This window comes from Hippopotamus amphibius, chromosome 5 (assembly GCF_030028045.1).
Source record: "Hippopotamus amphibius kiboko isolate mHipAmp2 chromosome 5, mHipAmp2.hap2, whole genome shotgun sequence".
Lineage (NCBI taxonomy): Eukaryota > Metazoa > Chordata > Mammalia > Artiodactyla > Hippopotamidae > Hippopotamus > Hippopotamus amphibius.
In genome coordinates this window covers 62778215-62793365 of record NC_080190.1, presented here as the reverse complement: position 1 = coordinate 62793365, position 15151 = coordinate 62778215, and the positions used below count along the sequence as shown (strand labels likewise).

The 15151-nt window shown below is 46.7% G+C and overlaps 1 protein-coding gene across 2 annotated transcripts; it reads left to right on the top strand.

Annotated features, from left to right (window-relative positions):
• The first annotated feature begins 8839 nt into the window (after positions 1–8839).
• Positions 8840–14801, top strand: PLAU (plasminogen activator, urokinase). 2 transcript variants are annotated; one of them, XM_057737128.1, is made up of 11 exons: positions 8840–8975; positions 9304–9391; positions 9852–9885; positions 10037–10144; positions 10464–10638; positions 10825–10916; positions 11107–11329; positions 11551–11720; positions 12352–12492; positions 12843–12991; positions 13692–14801. In XM_057737128.1, the coding sequence occupies exons 2-11, from the start codon at positions 9335–9337 to the stop codon at positions 13866–13868; spliced, it is 1326 nt and encodes a 441-aa protein (XP_057593111.1). In that variant the 5' UTR covers positions 8840–8975; positions 9304–9334; the 3' UTR covers positions 13869–14801. The 2 variants fall into 2 exon arrangements, with proteins under 2 accessions (XP_057593111.1, XP_057593112.1); XM_057737129.1 differs by lacking the exon at positions 9852–9885.
• The last annotated feature ends 350 nt before the right edge of the window (positions 14802–15151 follow it).

Sequence of the window (15151 nt, the reverse complement as noted above, 5' to 3'; positions counted from 1 at the left end):
TACATCAAACTAAAAACCTTTGTATAGTGAAGGAAACCATCAAAAGAATGCAAGGCACTACTGAATAGGAGGAGATATTTGCAAATGATATATTTGATAAGGAGTTAGTATCCAAAATATATAAAGAACTCATACAACTCAGTCTGTATATGTGTGTGTGTATATATATATATATATATATATATATACACATAAACAGTTCAATGAAAAAATGGGCAAAGGACTTAAGTATACATTTTCCCAAAGATGACATACAGATGGTCAACAGACACATGAAATGATGCACAATATCACTAATCATCAGAGAAATGAAAACCAAAACCACAATGAGATGCCACCTGATGCCTATCAGAATGACTTAACAAGAAGACAACAAATAACAAGCGCTGGCAAGGATGTGGAAAAAAGGGAACTCTCGTGCATTGTTGGTGGGATTGTAAATTACTTAGCCATTATGGAAAACAGTATGAGTGTTCCTCACAAAAATAAAAATAGAAACTACTATACAATCCAGAAATTTTACTTCTGGATATTTACCAGAAGAAAACAAACACATTAATTCAAAAAATATTTGCACTCATGTTAATTGCAGCATTATTTACAATAATGATATGGAAGCAAGATATGGAAGCAACCTAAATGTTCATCAATAGATGAATGGATAAAGAAGATGTGGTGTATTTATACAATGAAATATTACTCAGCCATAAAACAAATCTTGCCATTTGCAATAACATGGATGGATCTAGAGGGTATCATGCTAAGTGAAATGTCAGAGAAAGACAAATATCAAATGATTTAACTTATGTGTGGAATCTAAAAAACAAAACAAATAAATAAGTAAAACAAAATGAAAACAGACTCACAGATACAGGGAACAAATGTGCGGTTGCCAGAGGGGAAAAGTGTTGGGGGGTTGAGCAAAATAGGTGAAGAGAATTAAGGTGTTCGAATTTCCAGTTATAAAGTAAATAAGTCACAGGAATGTAATATACAGAATAAGGAGTATGGTCAATAATATTGTAATAATTTTGTATGAGGACAGATGGTTACTAGATTTATTATGGTGATCATTTCACAATGTATTTAAAAGTTAAATCACTATGTTGTATACCTGAAACTAACATAACATCACTATATTTCAATTAAAAACAAATAAAAAACTGAAGCTTTATAGCCATTAAACAACAACTCCCCAATTCTCGCTCCCAACAGCCCCTGGTAACCTTCATTCTTTGTCTCTACAAACTTGACTACTTTGGATACCTCTATATCTATAGATAAGTGTGGAATCATATATATCCAAATATGATTTTTGTGACTGGCTTATTTCACTTAGCATAATGTCCTCAAGCTTCATCTATGTTATATATCAAGTGACAAGATTTCCTTCCTTTTTAAGACTGAATAATATTCCATTGTATGTATATACCACATTTGCTTATCTCTTCATCTGTCAATGGATACTTAGGTTACTTCCACCTCTTGGCCATTGTGAGTAGAGCTGCTATGACATAACTGTACAAATATTTCTTTGAGACTCTGCTTTAAGTTCTTTTCGATATACACCTAGAAGTAGCATTGCTGGCTTATTTGATAGTTCTAGATTTAATTTTTTGAGGAACTGCCATACTGTTTTCCATTGAGGATTGCAACATCTTACAATCCTACCAACAATTCACGAGAGTTCTAATTTCTCTATATCCTTTGCCAATACTTGCTATTTTCTGTTTGTTTGTTTGTTTGTTTATAGTAGCCATCCTACCTAAGTGGCTTTTTAATTATTTCATGCATATTCATTTTTTTCTTCTTTACCAGATTTTAAACTTCTTCAGGGCAGGGATCATGTCTGTTCTTATGTGTGCCCTCAGGGCCTAGCATAGCGCTTGGCACACCTTAGGCATTTGAAAGTAATTTTTTTTCTTTTATTTTTAGAACTTGGGGTCGAATTTTCTTTATGAATAGAATAAGTTGACTGCCACGATACAGACTGAATAAGTCTTTAGGACAATATGCAATGGAGCAGAGGGTCTGCATGGGGAGAGTGACACTGTTGCTTCCTTCTAGACTACAAATGCAAATGTTGTGGTCATCCCACAAGTTTCTGGGTCCAACATTGATGGGCATAATTCCCACACTCCCTGCAAAGGGACAATGCTCTGGAAACCCAGTTCTATTCAGACGGAACCAGAAGAGCCTAGGGGAAAACAATCGAACTGACTTTGAGAAGCTCAGAAGTTGGGCCAGAACAGGAACTGTGAGGAAATATTGCAGATAGAAATGTATCAGTAAGTACATGTATTCTCTATTCTGCTTTGTTCTTACCTTTGCTCAGTTTCTCCCAATTTTCCTGAATTTCTTATCCACTAACATGACTTTGAGGGTTACTCTGATTCCATAAGTTCTCTTAGTTTCTACATGGAAAAGTCCCTCTGTTAGCCATCCATTTGGCATTTTTCAAATGAAACTATCATTAGTATCTAAAAAAAGAACAAGTATAGAGGTGGTGAAGCAATTAACTTTCTGAGAACAGATTCTTTAGAAGAATTGCCTCAGGGTGGCTGGGTTGGCATAAAGCTCTCAGGTGTACATCCCCTCCTTGATTCATCTGTGTCTGCAAAACTCTGCCTAAAAGTCAGCCTTACAGCCCTGGATCTTTGCCACCTCTGTGTTCTCCTCTGGCCCCCACTTCAAAGGATGGGCTTAAAGTAGAAGCCCCAGTCGATAGAAAATTTGTGATTTAGTTGGGCATTGCTAGGTGAAAAAGTAAACTAACACTCCCTAGGTATGCATTGGCTGGCATTTTCTCCAAACTTGTTTGGTGGTAAGAAGCCTCTGGGATATATATTAAGAATCAGATTCCTGGGCTCCCTCCTGCACTTAATGAATCAGAATTTCCAAGGAAGTAATCTGAGTTCTATATTCTTTAACCTTCAAGCCAGGTGATTCTTACCACCAGACAAGGTTGGAAAACATAACATTAGTGAATATTTATTATAACAGATTCCTGGGCACTTACATAACAGGGTACTTTTTTTTTTTTTTCCCCTCAGGAAGGGGTAAAGGGACAACACTATTGATATTGGCTTGGCTGTGTGTCCTTAACCTCTCAGGGCATCAGTTTCCTTATCCATTAAGTGGGGTTGATATTGTATCTCCCTCACTGAGGATTAAATGAGAGAATGCACACAGGACAGTTACCCAATGCCTGCTAAATAAAATGTATGCTCAATAAAGAGACGATATTGTCATTTCCCTACAGAAAAGCCCTAGGTATCCCCATCATATAAATATGGGTGAATAATAGTTTTGAAAAAGGGAAAACCGATCATTGATGTTTCCAGAGAGCTACACAGATATATAAGCACAGGCAGAAGATCCAATGATCACTTCTCTGACTAGACCCCACAAATACAACCATGGCTGGCTTTATTAGGCAAAAGGAGGAACATTTTAATCAAAGTCTGGCTCAAGCTGCATAGACAGGAATCAACCCAGACATGACTTGGACAGCTGGGGCCACTCTGGGATGGCACCATGGGTTAGAATAGGGAGATTACCTATTACGTATAAGGACAAGCACCCCCACCTTCCTGGCTGAATGTGATGTTGCCTCAGAGGCAGTTCTCCAAACCCTGAAATCAACCAGCTCTGGGTGTGAGTCCCAACTCTACCATTTACCTACAGCGTGACCTTGGGTAAACTGCTTAAACTCTGGGAACCTCAGTTTTCTCATCCATAAAATGGAGATATTAATAGCACCTTAAGGTTGTTGTTAAGGTTGTTGTTAAGGTTTTTGTTAAGATTGAAAAAGAAAATGAATGTAGGCAAATAAAAGTTGGCTATTGCAGTCTATCTTCAACAAGGGTTGGATTATAATATTCCCTTGGAGGGAACAGACTTCCTCTCCTTTAGTTTCTGTCATATTCCCACCATCTCTGTTCTCAGAGTAAACAGGAGCCTCCTGGTTAGATTATCTATGTACTATTCCTTCTCTTCACTCTGCATGCACACCTATTTCAGGGGCTCCCTGCCATGCCCCTGCTCCCTCTTATCACAGACTTCCATACATTTCATCATTTAGTTCCTTCTCAAAGCAGACTGACCTCTCTCTAGGACTTGGCTGCCTCATCATGCTGTTACCAATCACTGCTTGGAGAAAAGAAACACCTTCTGCAGGTGGGTAGGAAGACAAAGAGACTGAGGGTGGGGATTGAGGGTGGTCAGGAAGGGAGGAGAGAGGATTCAGAATAGGAGGGGAGAGGGTGGAAATGTGTCATGAGGTTCCTCAAAATCAGTGAATTCTGAATCTCATCATTTTCAGTGAATGAACTCAGATGATTCATTTCCCTTCATCAGCCCTCTATTTTCCTCTCTGTGTAATGGAAAGGGAAGTGCTTGCACTTGCATTAAAGGCAGAGAAGCATATAGAATTCAGCTTGAGCCCATGAAATTATACCTCATATGGGCTGTGGGTGTTATGTTGGTTTTCTTCTGAACAATATTTTTGAGTATATGAGCTCCTGGCTGAACATATTTCTTTTGATATCATTGACTTCTTGGCAGTTTTTAGCAAAACCACCAGTTTCTGGCTTCCCGTTCCAGCCCTTTGTTCCTAGGTATCCCCTTTAGCTTCTGGTTGAGCAGCCACTGCCACCCAGCATGGTAGCCTGGGCTCTAAGCAGAAGTTCTAGAACCAGGGCCTAGCTTTGGTTCTGGTGGAAGCCTCAGAATCCAGGAGGTCTGGAAAGCCATAACCAACATTCTTTGAGGTAATAAGTTCTTGATTTAGGAAGTAACCAGGTTTAGATTAGGGACAAAGGAAAATCTGGCCAAGGCTCAAAAGATTCGAGCAGAGGTCTGAGTTTACTGGCTTGGGTGGAGCTAGGAATTGGGTCAGAGATGATGAGGCAGAAATGATGAGAAAGGGTAGGGGTCATAGACTGAAGCTGGAGGGTCCAACTTGGCCCCTCTGTTCACTGATGAAAGAGCATAACCTCAGGGAGCAGCCCCTGGGCGCTTTGCTTTCCATGAGTAAGGAAGCAAGTATGTGGCTTTCCCCGCCCTACTCTTTCCGCAGGCCGCTGGGGGCCTAGCAGCTCCAGCACCTCCCCTATCATGTTACAGGCCCCAAATGTGGCTTCCAATGCCTACTGTGAAACAGTATCTTTTCCCTTAGCATTAAACATACAGAGAGAAGGAGTCCTCAGACCCAAGGAAACTATGTGACCAGCATTCACTGCCTCCTTCCCAGAACTGCAGAGGAGTCCACCTGCCCCAAGAGTATGGGATAAAGAAGAGCTTCAGGCCGTGGACAACTGCAGAGGAGGAGAGACTGGGAGTCAAGGCTGTGGGGGTGAGCAGTGCATGCAGCTGGCTAATTGCTGGGAACTGTTGGCTAAGGACACGGCATCTCCACTTAACTGGAATCCTGGGATGGACTCCCAGGAATGGCCTGGACTTCTGGGCCAGGACAGTCATAGACAGGAAGGCAAGGCAGGCACTTGAGGTAGGAATTATAGTTTACGAAGTTCATCCATGGTCCCTAGCATCTAAAACTGTGCCTGACACATATTAGGCCCATGATAAATACTGGGTGAGTGAATAAAGGAATGAATGAATGATTTCACACACAAGTATGATCTCATTCAATCTGCAAAGTGAGGCAGGGGCAGGGCTGGCCTTGCCTTTTTTTATAGATGGGGAACTGAGACCAAGAGAATTAAGTGTCTTGCTTGAGGTCATTCGACTTGAATGTGGCTGACATGTGGCTAGACACTGTACTCTCTATACAGTACCAAGCTGAACATTCTTGGTATAGCAACCCAGGAAAACATCCTGTGACTCGACATGAACTTCCCTTTGGATCCTGCTGGTCAGAAAATAGCCCTTCAGTGGCTCAGTTTCCTGGACACAGTCTCAGGGCCAAGTTCGACATCCTGGTCCTTCTTACACACCTGGCATCCAGCCTGCTTTTTCATAAGCCGCTCTAGGAAATGGGGCCTCTCCATTAGTTTCTGTTGCCACATCTAACTCGGGAGATCTGGACCACTGAGATATGGAGGCAGGAGGCTGGTGGTTTTACTCTGAGAGTCAGGAACAGAAAGAAACCACATATATTCAGTTTCTTATTCTCTCACACTTGATAGAAACTTCAGATAGCCTGGACCACCAATTTAGTTCCTGGAACTCAGGCTAGAGACTAACTCATATTATAGCCAGGGTCTCCCAGGAAATCAGAGCCCATAGCCCTAGGCACATTTCTGGAAGGAGGTCTTCAAAGCCAGCAAGAGGGCTGCCCTGAGCTGGAACATCTTATGTCATCTGGCTGAGGTATAGAGTACAGGAACAAGGATCAGGAAACCTGGGTTCTAGCTCTGGCTTTGCCACTCATTAACTATGTATTTTCTCTCCACTTCATTTTCCTCATCTGTGAAATGGGAATAATGATTCCCGGCTATGTAAGGCAGTTGCAAGTTTAAAGAGGCATGGTTTGTATCAAGGTGCTTTTTAGCAAAAGACAGAAATGATGTCAGTGCTATTTTTTATGGCATGGGGAAAAAAAAAAAAAAACGACAGAGGAGGGAAGCTTCCAGGGTGCCCCAAGGTGCTCTGTTCTCACTTGTTCATGGATTCATTCATAATAAAGCACCTAGGTGAACAAGGCATGCACCAGGTGCTGAGGGAGAGAAAGATATTTAAGATGTGGTCTCTCCCTGAAAAGAATTGAAAGATAGCACAGACTGCACCAAAAGATGGACATAGATTTCAGAGAGCACCAGAGATCACAGAGTGGAAAGGAAATTCTGTCTTCACAGAGGCTTTAGGGTGGTTCAACCAGGTGAAGAGACCACAAGAGGAAGGAGGGGGAAGAGGGGTGTCATGCTGCATAACGGTCTCCAAGTCTCTTTGTCCGGGAGGAAATGAGGTCATCTTGCTTTCAGAATCAGCATGACAGCCTCCAGCCAAGTAATCTGGAGTCATGAGAGCTGCCGGGGAAGCTCAGTGAATCACAAGAGTCAGCTGGGAATTTCCTGATAACTAAACCTAAGAGTTTCGGGGTAAGTCCTCAGGCTGCAACTATTTACATTTCGATCATGTTTATTTACAATTAATGGGTTCTAACTCCAAACAAAACATACCACAGTCTTCTAGAGGAAGTAGTAAGGTTGGTTCTGAGGATTCTAGCACCTCTGACTCAGTTCATCCCCTGGGAGGCTCGCAGCTCAGAGCTGGGCACAGAAAAACTCTCTTTCCGGAGGATGATGGGTCACCTGCCTCGTAAGCTGGATGGTTAACTTGTACTTTCCCCATGCAGAGGCTGGCATCCTGAGACCTTGGCCTGGAGCAGAGCAAAGAGGCTTTCCTTCTTCCTGCCCTCCTGGCACTTGCTCTGCTTTCCTCCTGCCCCTCTCAAGTGGACCAAGACCCAAGGTGCAGGTTTGCCGGCAGCAAAATGCTGTAGGCCTAGGCAGGGAGAGGGACCAAGCCTTGGGCCCCCTCGTGAGTTACAGGGGAAGAGAGTCAAACTCTTCCCCTTCCATTGAGCCAGACAGTCCTGCAGGGTGGATTCAAGTGACCCCAAGCCCTGGTTCCCAACACTAGAGGAAAGGCATGGGGGTGATTGAACTTCAGGGTCCCTGCTGTGGTTCTTCAGCTCTGCCTGAGAGATATGTGCATGTGCATGGACTTGTGCATGTGTACACAACTACGTGCCCTCACCCCCAAGCAGGAAGCATAGGTGGAGTCCTTTACACATGGTCCGTCTTTCTGGAAGCCAGTCTTATTTGATGAGCAATTATTTTATCTTACTAAAAACAAGGCTCTATGATGAAGAATACCAAATACACATGCATTAAAAATTTTTTAATTATCTTTTTGTAATGGTTGATGCAAGGATTGTTTTCAAAAATTTAAACAGTGTAAAAGGCCATACAGTGAAAAATAAATCCCATTCTTGTCCTCTAGTTCCCCAGTTCTTCTCCTCAGAGGTGAAAATAGAACTTTCTACGTTAATAAGGCTTTACTATTCCATTGTCTTCATTAAGTGACAATACTATGGACCAGGCAAATAAATGAATAGTTCATTTTAGGAACTTCCTGAAAAACCTATTAACACTTCAATAGGAAGTGTCAACAGTTTGTGCTCTAAGACTGTTCTCACAATCCTACAATATCATAGGACGACTCTTATGCAATCCTTATCAGGCTCTCACTTTCAAAGACTTCCCCGAAACTAAACTGCAAATTGTTAATAAAATCCGACCCCCCTCCCCCATCACTACCAAACTACCTTACCGCAGTAAGCAATAAACTCAAGCTTTGTCTTATCCACTGGTTGTGCTGATTTTGGGGGAGCCGGCATACTACTTGGAGGAAGACCCTGTGAACAGGTTTTTTGTCTGTTTCAGCGAGCGTACATTTGTACATTGAGAGAGAGACTTCACAGCTGTATGAGCGGCGGACTATGCCTCTAAACCTAGGGGTCCGAATCACTGTCCTAGGTGGTTGGGGGCTGAGGAGGGAGAAGAGCTGATTTAGGGGATCTGGGAGGAGGCATCAGAGCTGGAGGGGTGCGTCTCTCTAGCGCCTGTCTTTTCGGCAATTCGGGGGCACGAGGGATGCTGCACGGGGGCGCGGCCCAGGCCAGGTGAATGGGAGGAGAGGGCAGGGAATTTAGATGCCTCTCCATCCCCCAGTTCAGACCTGGTTCGTCCCTTCCACTGGGGACCGCGCTGCACCTCACAGTTAAGGTTGTGGAAGCCGGCAGGGTCCAAGTTGCTGTGGGCCCGTAGGGAAGGGGAGGGAGGGGCGTGGCCGGGGCGGGGCCAGGGCTGGGGCAAGTCCCAATATAGAGCCTGCACTGTCGGCTAGCAGCACAGCGCGGAGACTGGAGCCCTAGAACTCGCCTGAGCATCAGAGTGTCTACTAGTCCCAGCTCTCCCGGCCCCGCGCCCCTCCGGCTATAGCTGCGGGTGAGTGTGGGCCTCCCTAAGCGCAGGGTGGATGCGGGAGAGCCCGCTCCTGCCGGTTTTACTTCCCCTTACTGGCTGCCCCGGCTCGGCTGCGGCTGCCAGCTGAGTCACCGCGCCCTATGCCCATGTTCCCCCTGGGGGGGCCGGTGCGGGCCATGCCACGACCTCTGAGCCTCCAGACGGGAGAGACGGCCGTGCCTGGGGAGACTGGTCACCGCGGTCTGCTCCCGCAGGGGACCTAGGGGCTCCAGCCCTGAACTGCAGTAACCCACACGGTCCTCTTTTCGCGCTCCTCCGCTTCTTCCCGTGACTTCTCCTTCCCTTGCAGAGCCGCTGTCTAGAGCCCCAGCCTCGCCACCATGAGAGTCCTGTTGGCATGTCTGCTCCTCTGTGCCCTGGCCGTGAGCGACTCCGAAGTGAGTGGCTTCTCTGCTTTGACTTTTGGCAGCGGGAGGGGGCTTTCAAGACCCCTGAACAGCGCTGGGGAAGGAAGGGGCTGCATAGGGAGCTGGAGTCCTCCAAATTCCATCAACAGCAGGGCCGAACCCTCCCCGGGATATAGGACAGGTGTGGCAATGGGGCCTTGAGAACCAAGGGAGTTTGCACTTGCCAGCAAGGGAGAAAGAAGCCGCAGGGACTGCCCCAACCTGCTGGCACCTGATTTGTGAAGCTTGCTTGAGTGAATCCATTTCTCCCTGCTGGAAGCCTATGATTTTCCATTTGAGGGCTAGTTAGACATGAACAGGGTGAGGAGAAAGTGAGCTGGAGGGAAGGGTGAGTTTTGAGATTGGGGCCAGTTTATCCTCACCCTGGGGTCCCAGGAGCATGGGACCTTTGGTAAACTTTTCTCCACCCCCCATCCCACCCCCCTTCTAGGGCAGCGATGATCTTCATCAAGTGTCTGATGCATGTGAGTATCCACCCTTTGCACAATATGTGGTTGCACAGATATCTTGGAAAAGCCTCAGGGGGCAGCCCCTCCCTGTCCCTGCTGCAGGGCCAGTTCCCCCCTTGCCTCCTCCCATGCTCCTTGCTTACCTCCCAACTTTTGTGCTCTCCAGCAAACTGTGGCTGTCTGAATGGAGGAACATGTGTGTCCTACAAGTACTTCTCCAACATTCGGCGATGTAACTGCCCAAAGAAATTCCAAGGGGAACACTGTGAGATAGGTATGGGGATCCTGACTCCAACTGGGGAGGAGGGGGCACCAGAGATTTGGGGGCGGGGAGACATGGGTGGAATGCAAGAGTAGGCAGCAGTTAGGAGGTGGAGTGGGGGGCATCTTTATCCCCATGTGATATACAGTCAAACGTGAACACACACTATCTCATGAAGCTGGGGCTGCATCAGTGTGAGGTAGGGATGGAAGGAGACCCTTTCTAGTATCTTCTGCCTCACTGAAATCATGTGAGGTTTGTCAGGATCTCTAAAATGCCTGTCTGAACTTCCTTCTTTTCCTAACATTCTCATCCTCATATCCTTCCACAGATACATCGAAAACCTGCTATCAGGGGAATGGTCATGCTTACCGAGGGAAGGCCAACACTGACATCATGGGCCGGCCTTGCCTGAGCTGGAACTCTGCCACCGTCCTTCTGAAAACGTACCATGCCCACAGACCTGATGCCCTTCAGCTGGGCCTGGGGAAACACAATTATTGCAGGTGAGGTGGAGACAGCAAGAACCCTCCTCATGGCCTCACAGAAACCCTCATTACACCCTTTCTGCTTGCCAAGTGCTGGCCATAGCATGAGAAAATCAAGGCCTTTGGTTGAGTATTCCCTGGAGGGGAGGATGCAGAAAAGGCATCCTGGATTGGAATGACACTCTTCTCCCTCTGTGTTGCCAGGAACCCAGACAATCAGAGAAGGCCCTGGTGCTATGTGCAGGTTGGCCTAAAGCAGCTTGTCCAGGAGTGCAAGGTGCAAGACTGCTCTTTTGGTGAGTGTCACTGGCCTGTTTATGATGGGGGGGGTGGGTAGAAGGGGACAAACTCATTTGTCCCCTTGTTCCATCATAGGAGGGATGAGGAAGGAGGCCTATCTGGCCCTGAAAAACTGGGAGGTCACAGGACCAGGAGAAAGACACTTTATCCTACCTTCCTCTCCAAGATATCCCTTTCTTTCTCCAGGAAAAAGTCCCCTCTCTCCTCCTCCTGAAAAAGTAGAGTTCCAGTGTGGCCAGAAAGCTCTGAGGCCCCGCTTTAAGATTGTTGGGGGAGAAGTCACCACCATCGAGAACCAGCCTTGGTTTGCAGCCATCTACAGGAAGCACCGTGGAGGCTCTGTCACCTATCTGTGCGGTGGCAGCCTCATCAGTCCCTGCTGGGTGGTCAGCGCCACACACTGCTTCATGTATGTCCCTCTGTCTCTTCTTCCTGACCCTCCTGCCCTACCCCAAACAAATCCCTTCCTCCTTCAAAGTGAAAGATTCCCCTTATTTCTACCCCCTCAGCCTCTCTCTATATGGCCTATAGCCTTGAGGACAAGTGATGCTCTGAGGTTGCTGCAGTGGGGAGGGGGAAGTGACAGGATCTCGTGAGATCAGGCTGTCTGACAGATCTCTCCTCCCACAGTAATCACCAAAAGAAGGAGCAGGACTACATTGTCTACCTGGGTCAGTCAAGGCTTTACTCCGACACTCCAACGCATACTTCATCTTCTGGGGAGATGAAGTTTGAGGTGGAAAAGCTCATCTTGCATGAGAACTACAGTGCTGACACCCTTGCTCACCACAATGATATCGGTGAGCAGAAAACCCTCATCTGCAGTGAAGATGATGGCTGGCGGAAGGCAGGGGGAGGGGGCGGTTCTGAGAAGAGACCCAAGTGGGAGGTTGGGTTTGTAGAGGAACTTGAAGACCCTGCTTTACACAACAAAGGGAGTGGTGGGGAAGGGTTCAGAGTGGAAAACATGAGGGGCTTGGTGCTCCTCTGTAACAAAGTCCCTGAATTTCAAAACAGGTAGCCTCCTTTGGGTGGCAATGGCACTGAGGGCATATAGCATGGGCTGGGATGCCCCTTCCATTGTTGGATGGAGCCTCTGTCTGTCCCAGGATATAGAATTTGGAGAGATTATTGGGCTGGATTTCAGCCCAGCTACCTCAGCCAGGGCTTTTTGCAGGAAAAAGTGCACACAGCTGTCTGTGGTTTCCCTGGCTGTCCAAGCCCTTGTTAGCAGCTGGAAAAAAAGCCCTTGAGGCATGGGATAGGGGAGACTTGTTTCAGGTGACAGCTACCAGCAGACCTCCCAGGATGACCTCTGACCCTAACTGACATAGGAACAGACAGCCACACCCTCAGGGTTTGGAGGGGAGAGATGATGACCACCTGACCAGGTGGTGATCTTTCTCCTCTGACCCCTTCCTGCTCCCCCAGCCTTGCTGAAGATCCGTACCGGCATGGGCCAGTGTGCACAGCCATCCCGATCCATACAGACCATCTGCCTGCCCCCAGAGAATGGAGATGCCCATTTTGGCACAAGCTGTGAGATTACTGGCTTTGGAAAAGAGGATCCCTGTAAGTGACATTTGGGTCTGGCTGAGAGGGTCCTGGGGGAGTGTAGTAACCTGGAAGTGAGCTCAGCTTGATCAAGGGAGGACCGTGGACATAGAGATGGAGCACTGTGGAGGCAGCAGATGGGTCCAGGGATGGAGTGGGGAGCATTGTTTAGGGAATGATGAGCCATAAAGTTAAATGAATGAAGGATGAGGGACTATAGGTGGGGTAAAGACCTAGATTTGGGTGGAAAAAAAATAAGGATTTTCCCTGGTAGGGACACTTTTTTGGTGCCCTCCCTGGTAGAGTCCCAACGTGTAGGCCAGACAGACACATCTTAATGTACATTCCTCCTTGTTTTCTCCATCTAGCTGACTATATCTATCCAGAGCAGCTGAAAATGACTGTTGTAGAGCTGATTTCCCACCAGGAGTGTCAGCAGCCCCACTACTATGGCACTGAAGTCACCAACAAAATGCTGTGTGCAGCTGACCCACAGTGGAAAACAGATTCCTGCCAGGTGAGAGTTCCAAGCATCTCTCTCCATTACCCCTAGATCTCCCAGGGCTCCTGGGCCTGTCCCTACTAGTTTTGGGGAGCCTCTCTCTAGTCAAAGTCCCAAGAAGCCAGGACCAGGGGTTCAGGTCTTGGAAGGTTTAAACCAGTCCTTTTGTATTTACCAAACATTTGTCAAGAGCCTGGCTCTATGCTAGGTACTTCAGACTTGGGGGTGGGTGGGGGTGGGGAGGGGGGACTAAGACCATAAGAAAGAGAAAACAATAGAAAATAACACAACTCAGTGCTCAAAGTGTGGTGTGAATTATAAGTGATCAGCTGTTTAGGAGAAGAAGGTGAGCATCAACTAGTTGGTCACTGAGTGGGGCGCTTTAGAGAGAATGTGACTCAATAGGGATTTGAGGAGGCAGAGGGAAGAAAAGAAAGGATTTCAGTTGAAAGATGTAAAAATGAGAATGAGCACAGCATATTTTGGGATGGGAAGGAGAAGTAGGGTCTGAAAATGTAGATGGAACTGTAGAGAACAGGACTCTGAAAGCTAAGCAGGGGATTTATAAACTTCATGTGGTAGGAAATGGGGAGTCACTAAGGACTTTGACTCTAGGAAACTCTCCCTTCTCTCTTGGACATGATTAGGTGGTAGAATCAGATGGCCCCTTTCTCACTTCTCCCAGGGCTAACTTTTTGTGTCTTTGGCTTAACAGGGAGACTCGGGGGGCCCGCTGGTCTGCTCCACCAAAGGCCGCCTGACTCTGACTGGGATTGTGAGCTGGGGCCGTGACTGTGCCATGAAGGACAAGCCAGGCGTCTACACAAGGGTCTCAAGCTTCCTGCCCTGGATCCACACTCACATTGCGGGAGAGAATGGCCTAGCCCTCTGAGGGCCCTAAGAGAGCCAAGGGAAGAGAAGGGGCATTACCCGCTCCCACACTGACTGTCATTTTTTGCAGTAGGGCCATCTGCACAGCTATATATAAGGAAGAGACTGAGGAAGATGGGCTCTGCAGAGGTGGTTTTACTTGTGCTGCCCACCAGGGTGAGTGACAGTAGCTTTACCCTCAGATACAGGTCTGGGTGCTGGACACCCAGATCCCCCTTGGCCAGGGTGGAAGGATTGTCCTGAACCAGAATGGCATTGTCGTTTTCTGGACTAAAGCCTCCTGGAGTTAAAAATGGCATCTCCTGTGCATAGGTGGAAGGAGAGCCAGCTCCCTGGCAGTGGGCCATTCATGAGGCCCACTGTTGGGAAATGAACAATTTCCCAATTAGGAAGTGGTACAGAACTGAGGTCTCTTGAGAGAGCTTGGCCAATGCAGGAACAGTGGTTTGGAGAGTAGAGACACTAATGACTTGAGGAAAGGGCTCTGACATTCCATGAATGTGTCAAGAAATGTTATATACACGTGTGTATGTTTGCACACTTATGCACAGGCTGTGTCAGTGTAAGAGCTGGTGTTCTGTGTCTGACTGCAAGTCTAGATACTTCCCCAAATTGTATGCACTGTGACATCACACAGAATGGCCTGTTTGGAGAGGTCATGGTTCACTCCTGGGGCCTCTTGGGTCAGGAGATGTTATGTATAAATGTATCATTCTGGGGGCACTGACTGTGACCAGCACTAAATTTCCAGTTTCACTTTCACATAGATGTCCATTTCTTGGCCAGTTATCCCTTCCGACCTTCCAGCCAAGTTCATCCAATCCTCATTGAGTGAGGTGAGGACCACTCCTATACACTGAATATTTAATAATTATATTCTGGTATTTTTATTTATGTCTATTTTTGTAATTTTGAATAAATATGATTGATCAAATGTGATTTTTCTGAAGATTTTTGCTCTTTTCTGGTGCTTGTATGAGAGGGAGCTGGGAGCATAAAAAGTAGAAAATGACAATGGTGGAATGCACCCCAGAGTTTCCTGTGGGGCTATATCTCTGGACTTCATGGGGCTATGGGAAGGAGAGGCTAGGAGGATTGTAGAGCAGACCATTCACAGCACATAAGCTACAAAAAAGTGCCTCAAGCCAAAGGTCCACAGCTTGGAAAATGGTGAGCAGGCTTTGTCAACTACCATTTCCCTTCTCAACCTGATGCCTTTGTGCAGTGCACATCTTGCACAACTTTACACAGTGACCCCACCATATTCTCTCCACTCTGCCCCCA

Bases quoted from the DNA above. Each gene is read 5' to 3' on its own strand.
- PLAU (XM_057737128.1), top strand. From the start codon at position 9,335: ATGAGAGTCCTGTTGGCATGTCTGCTCCTCTGTGCCCTGGCCGTGAGC. The intron at 11,330-11,550 runs GTATGTCCCTCT...CTCCTCCCACAG, and splicing joins AGCGCCACACACTGCTTCAT to TAATCACCAAAAGAAGGAGC. The intron at 12,493-12,842 runs GTAAGTGACATT...TTCTCCATCTAG, and splicing joins CTTTGGAAAAGAGGATCCCT to CTGACTATATCTATCCAGAG.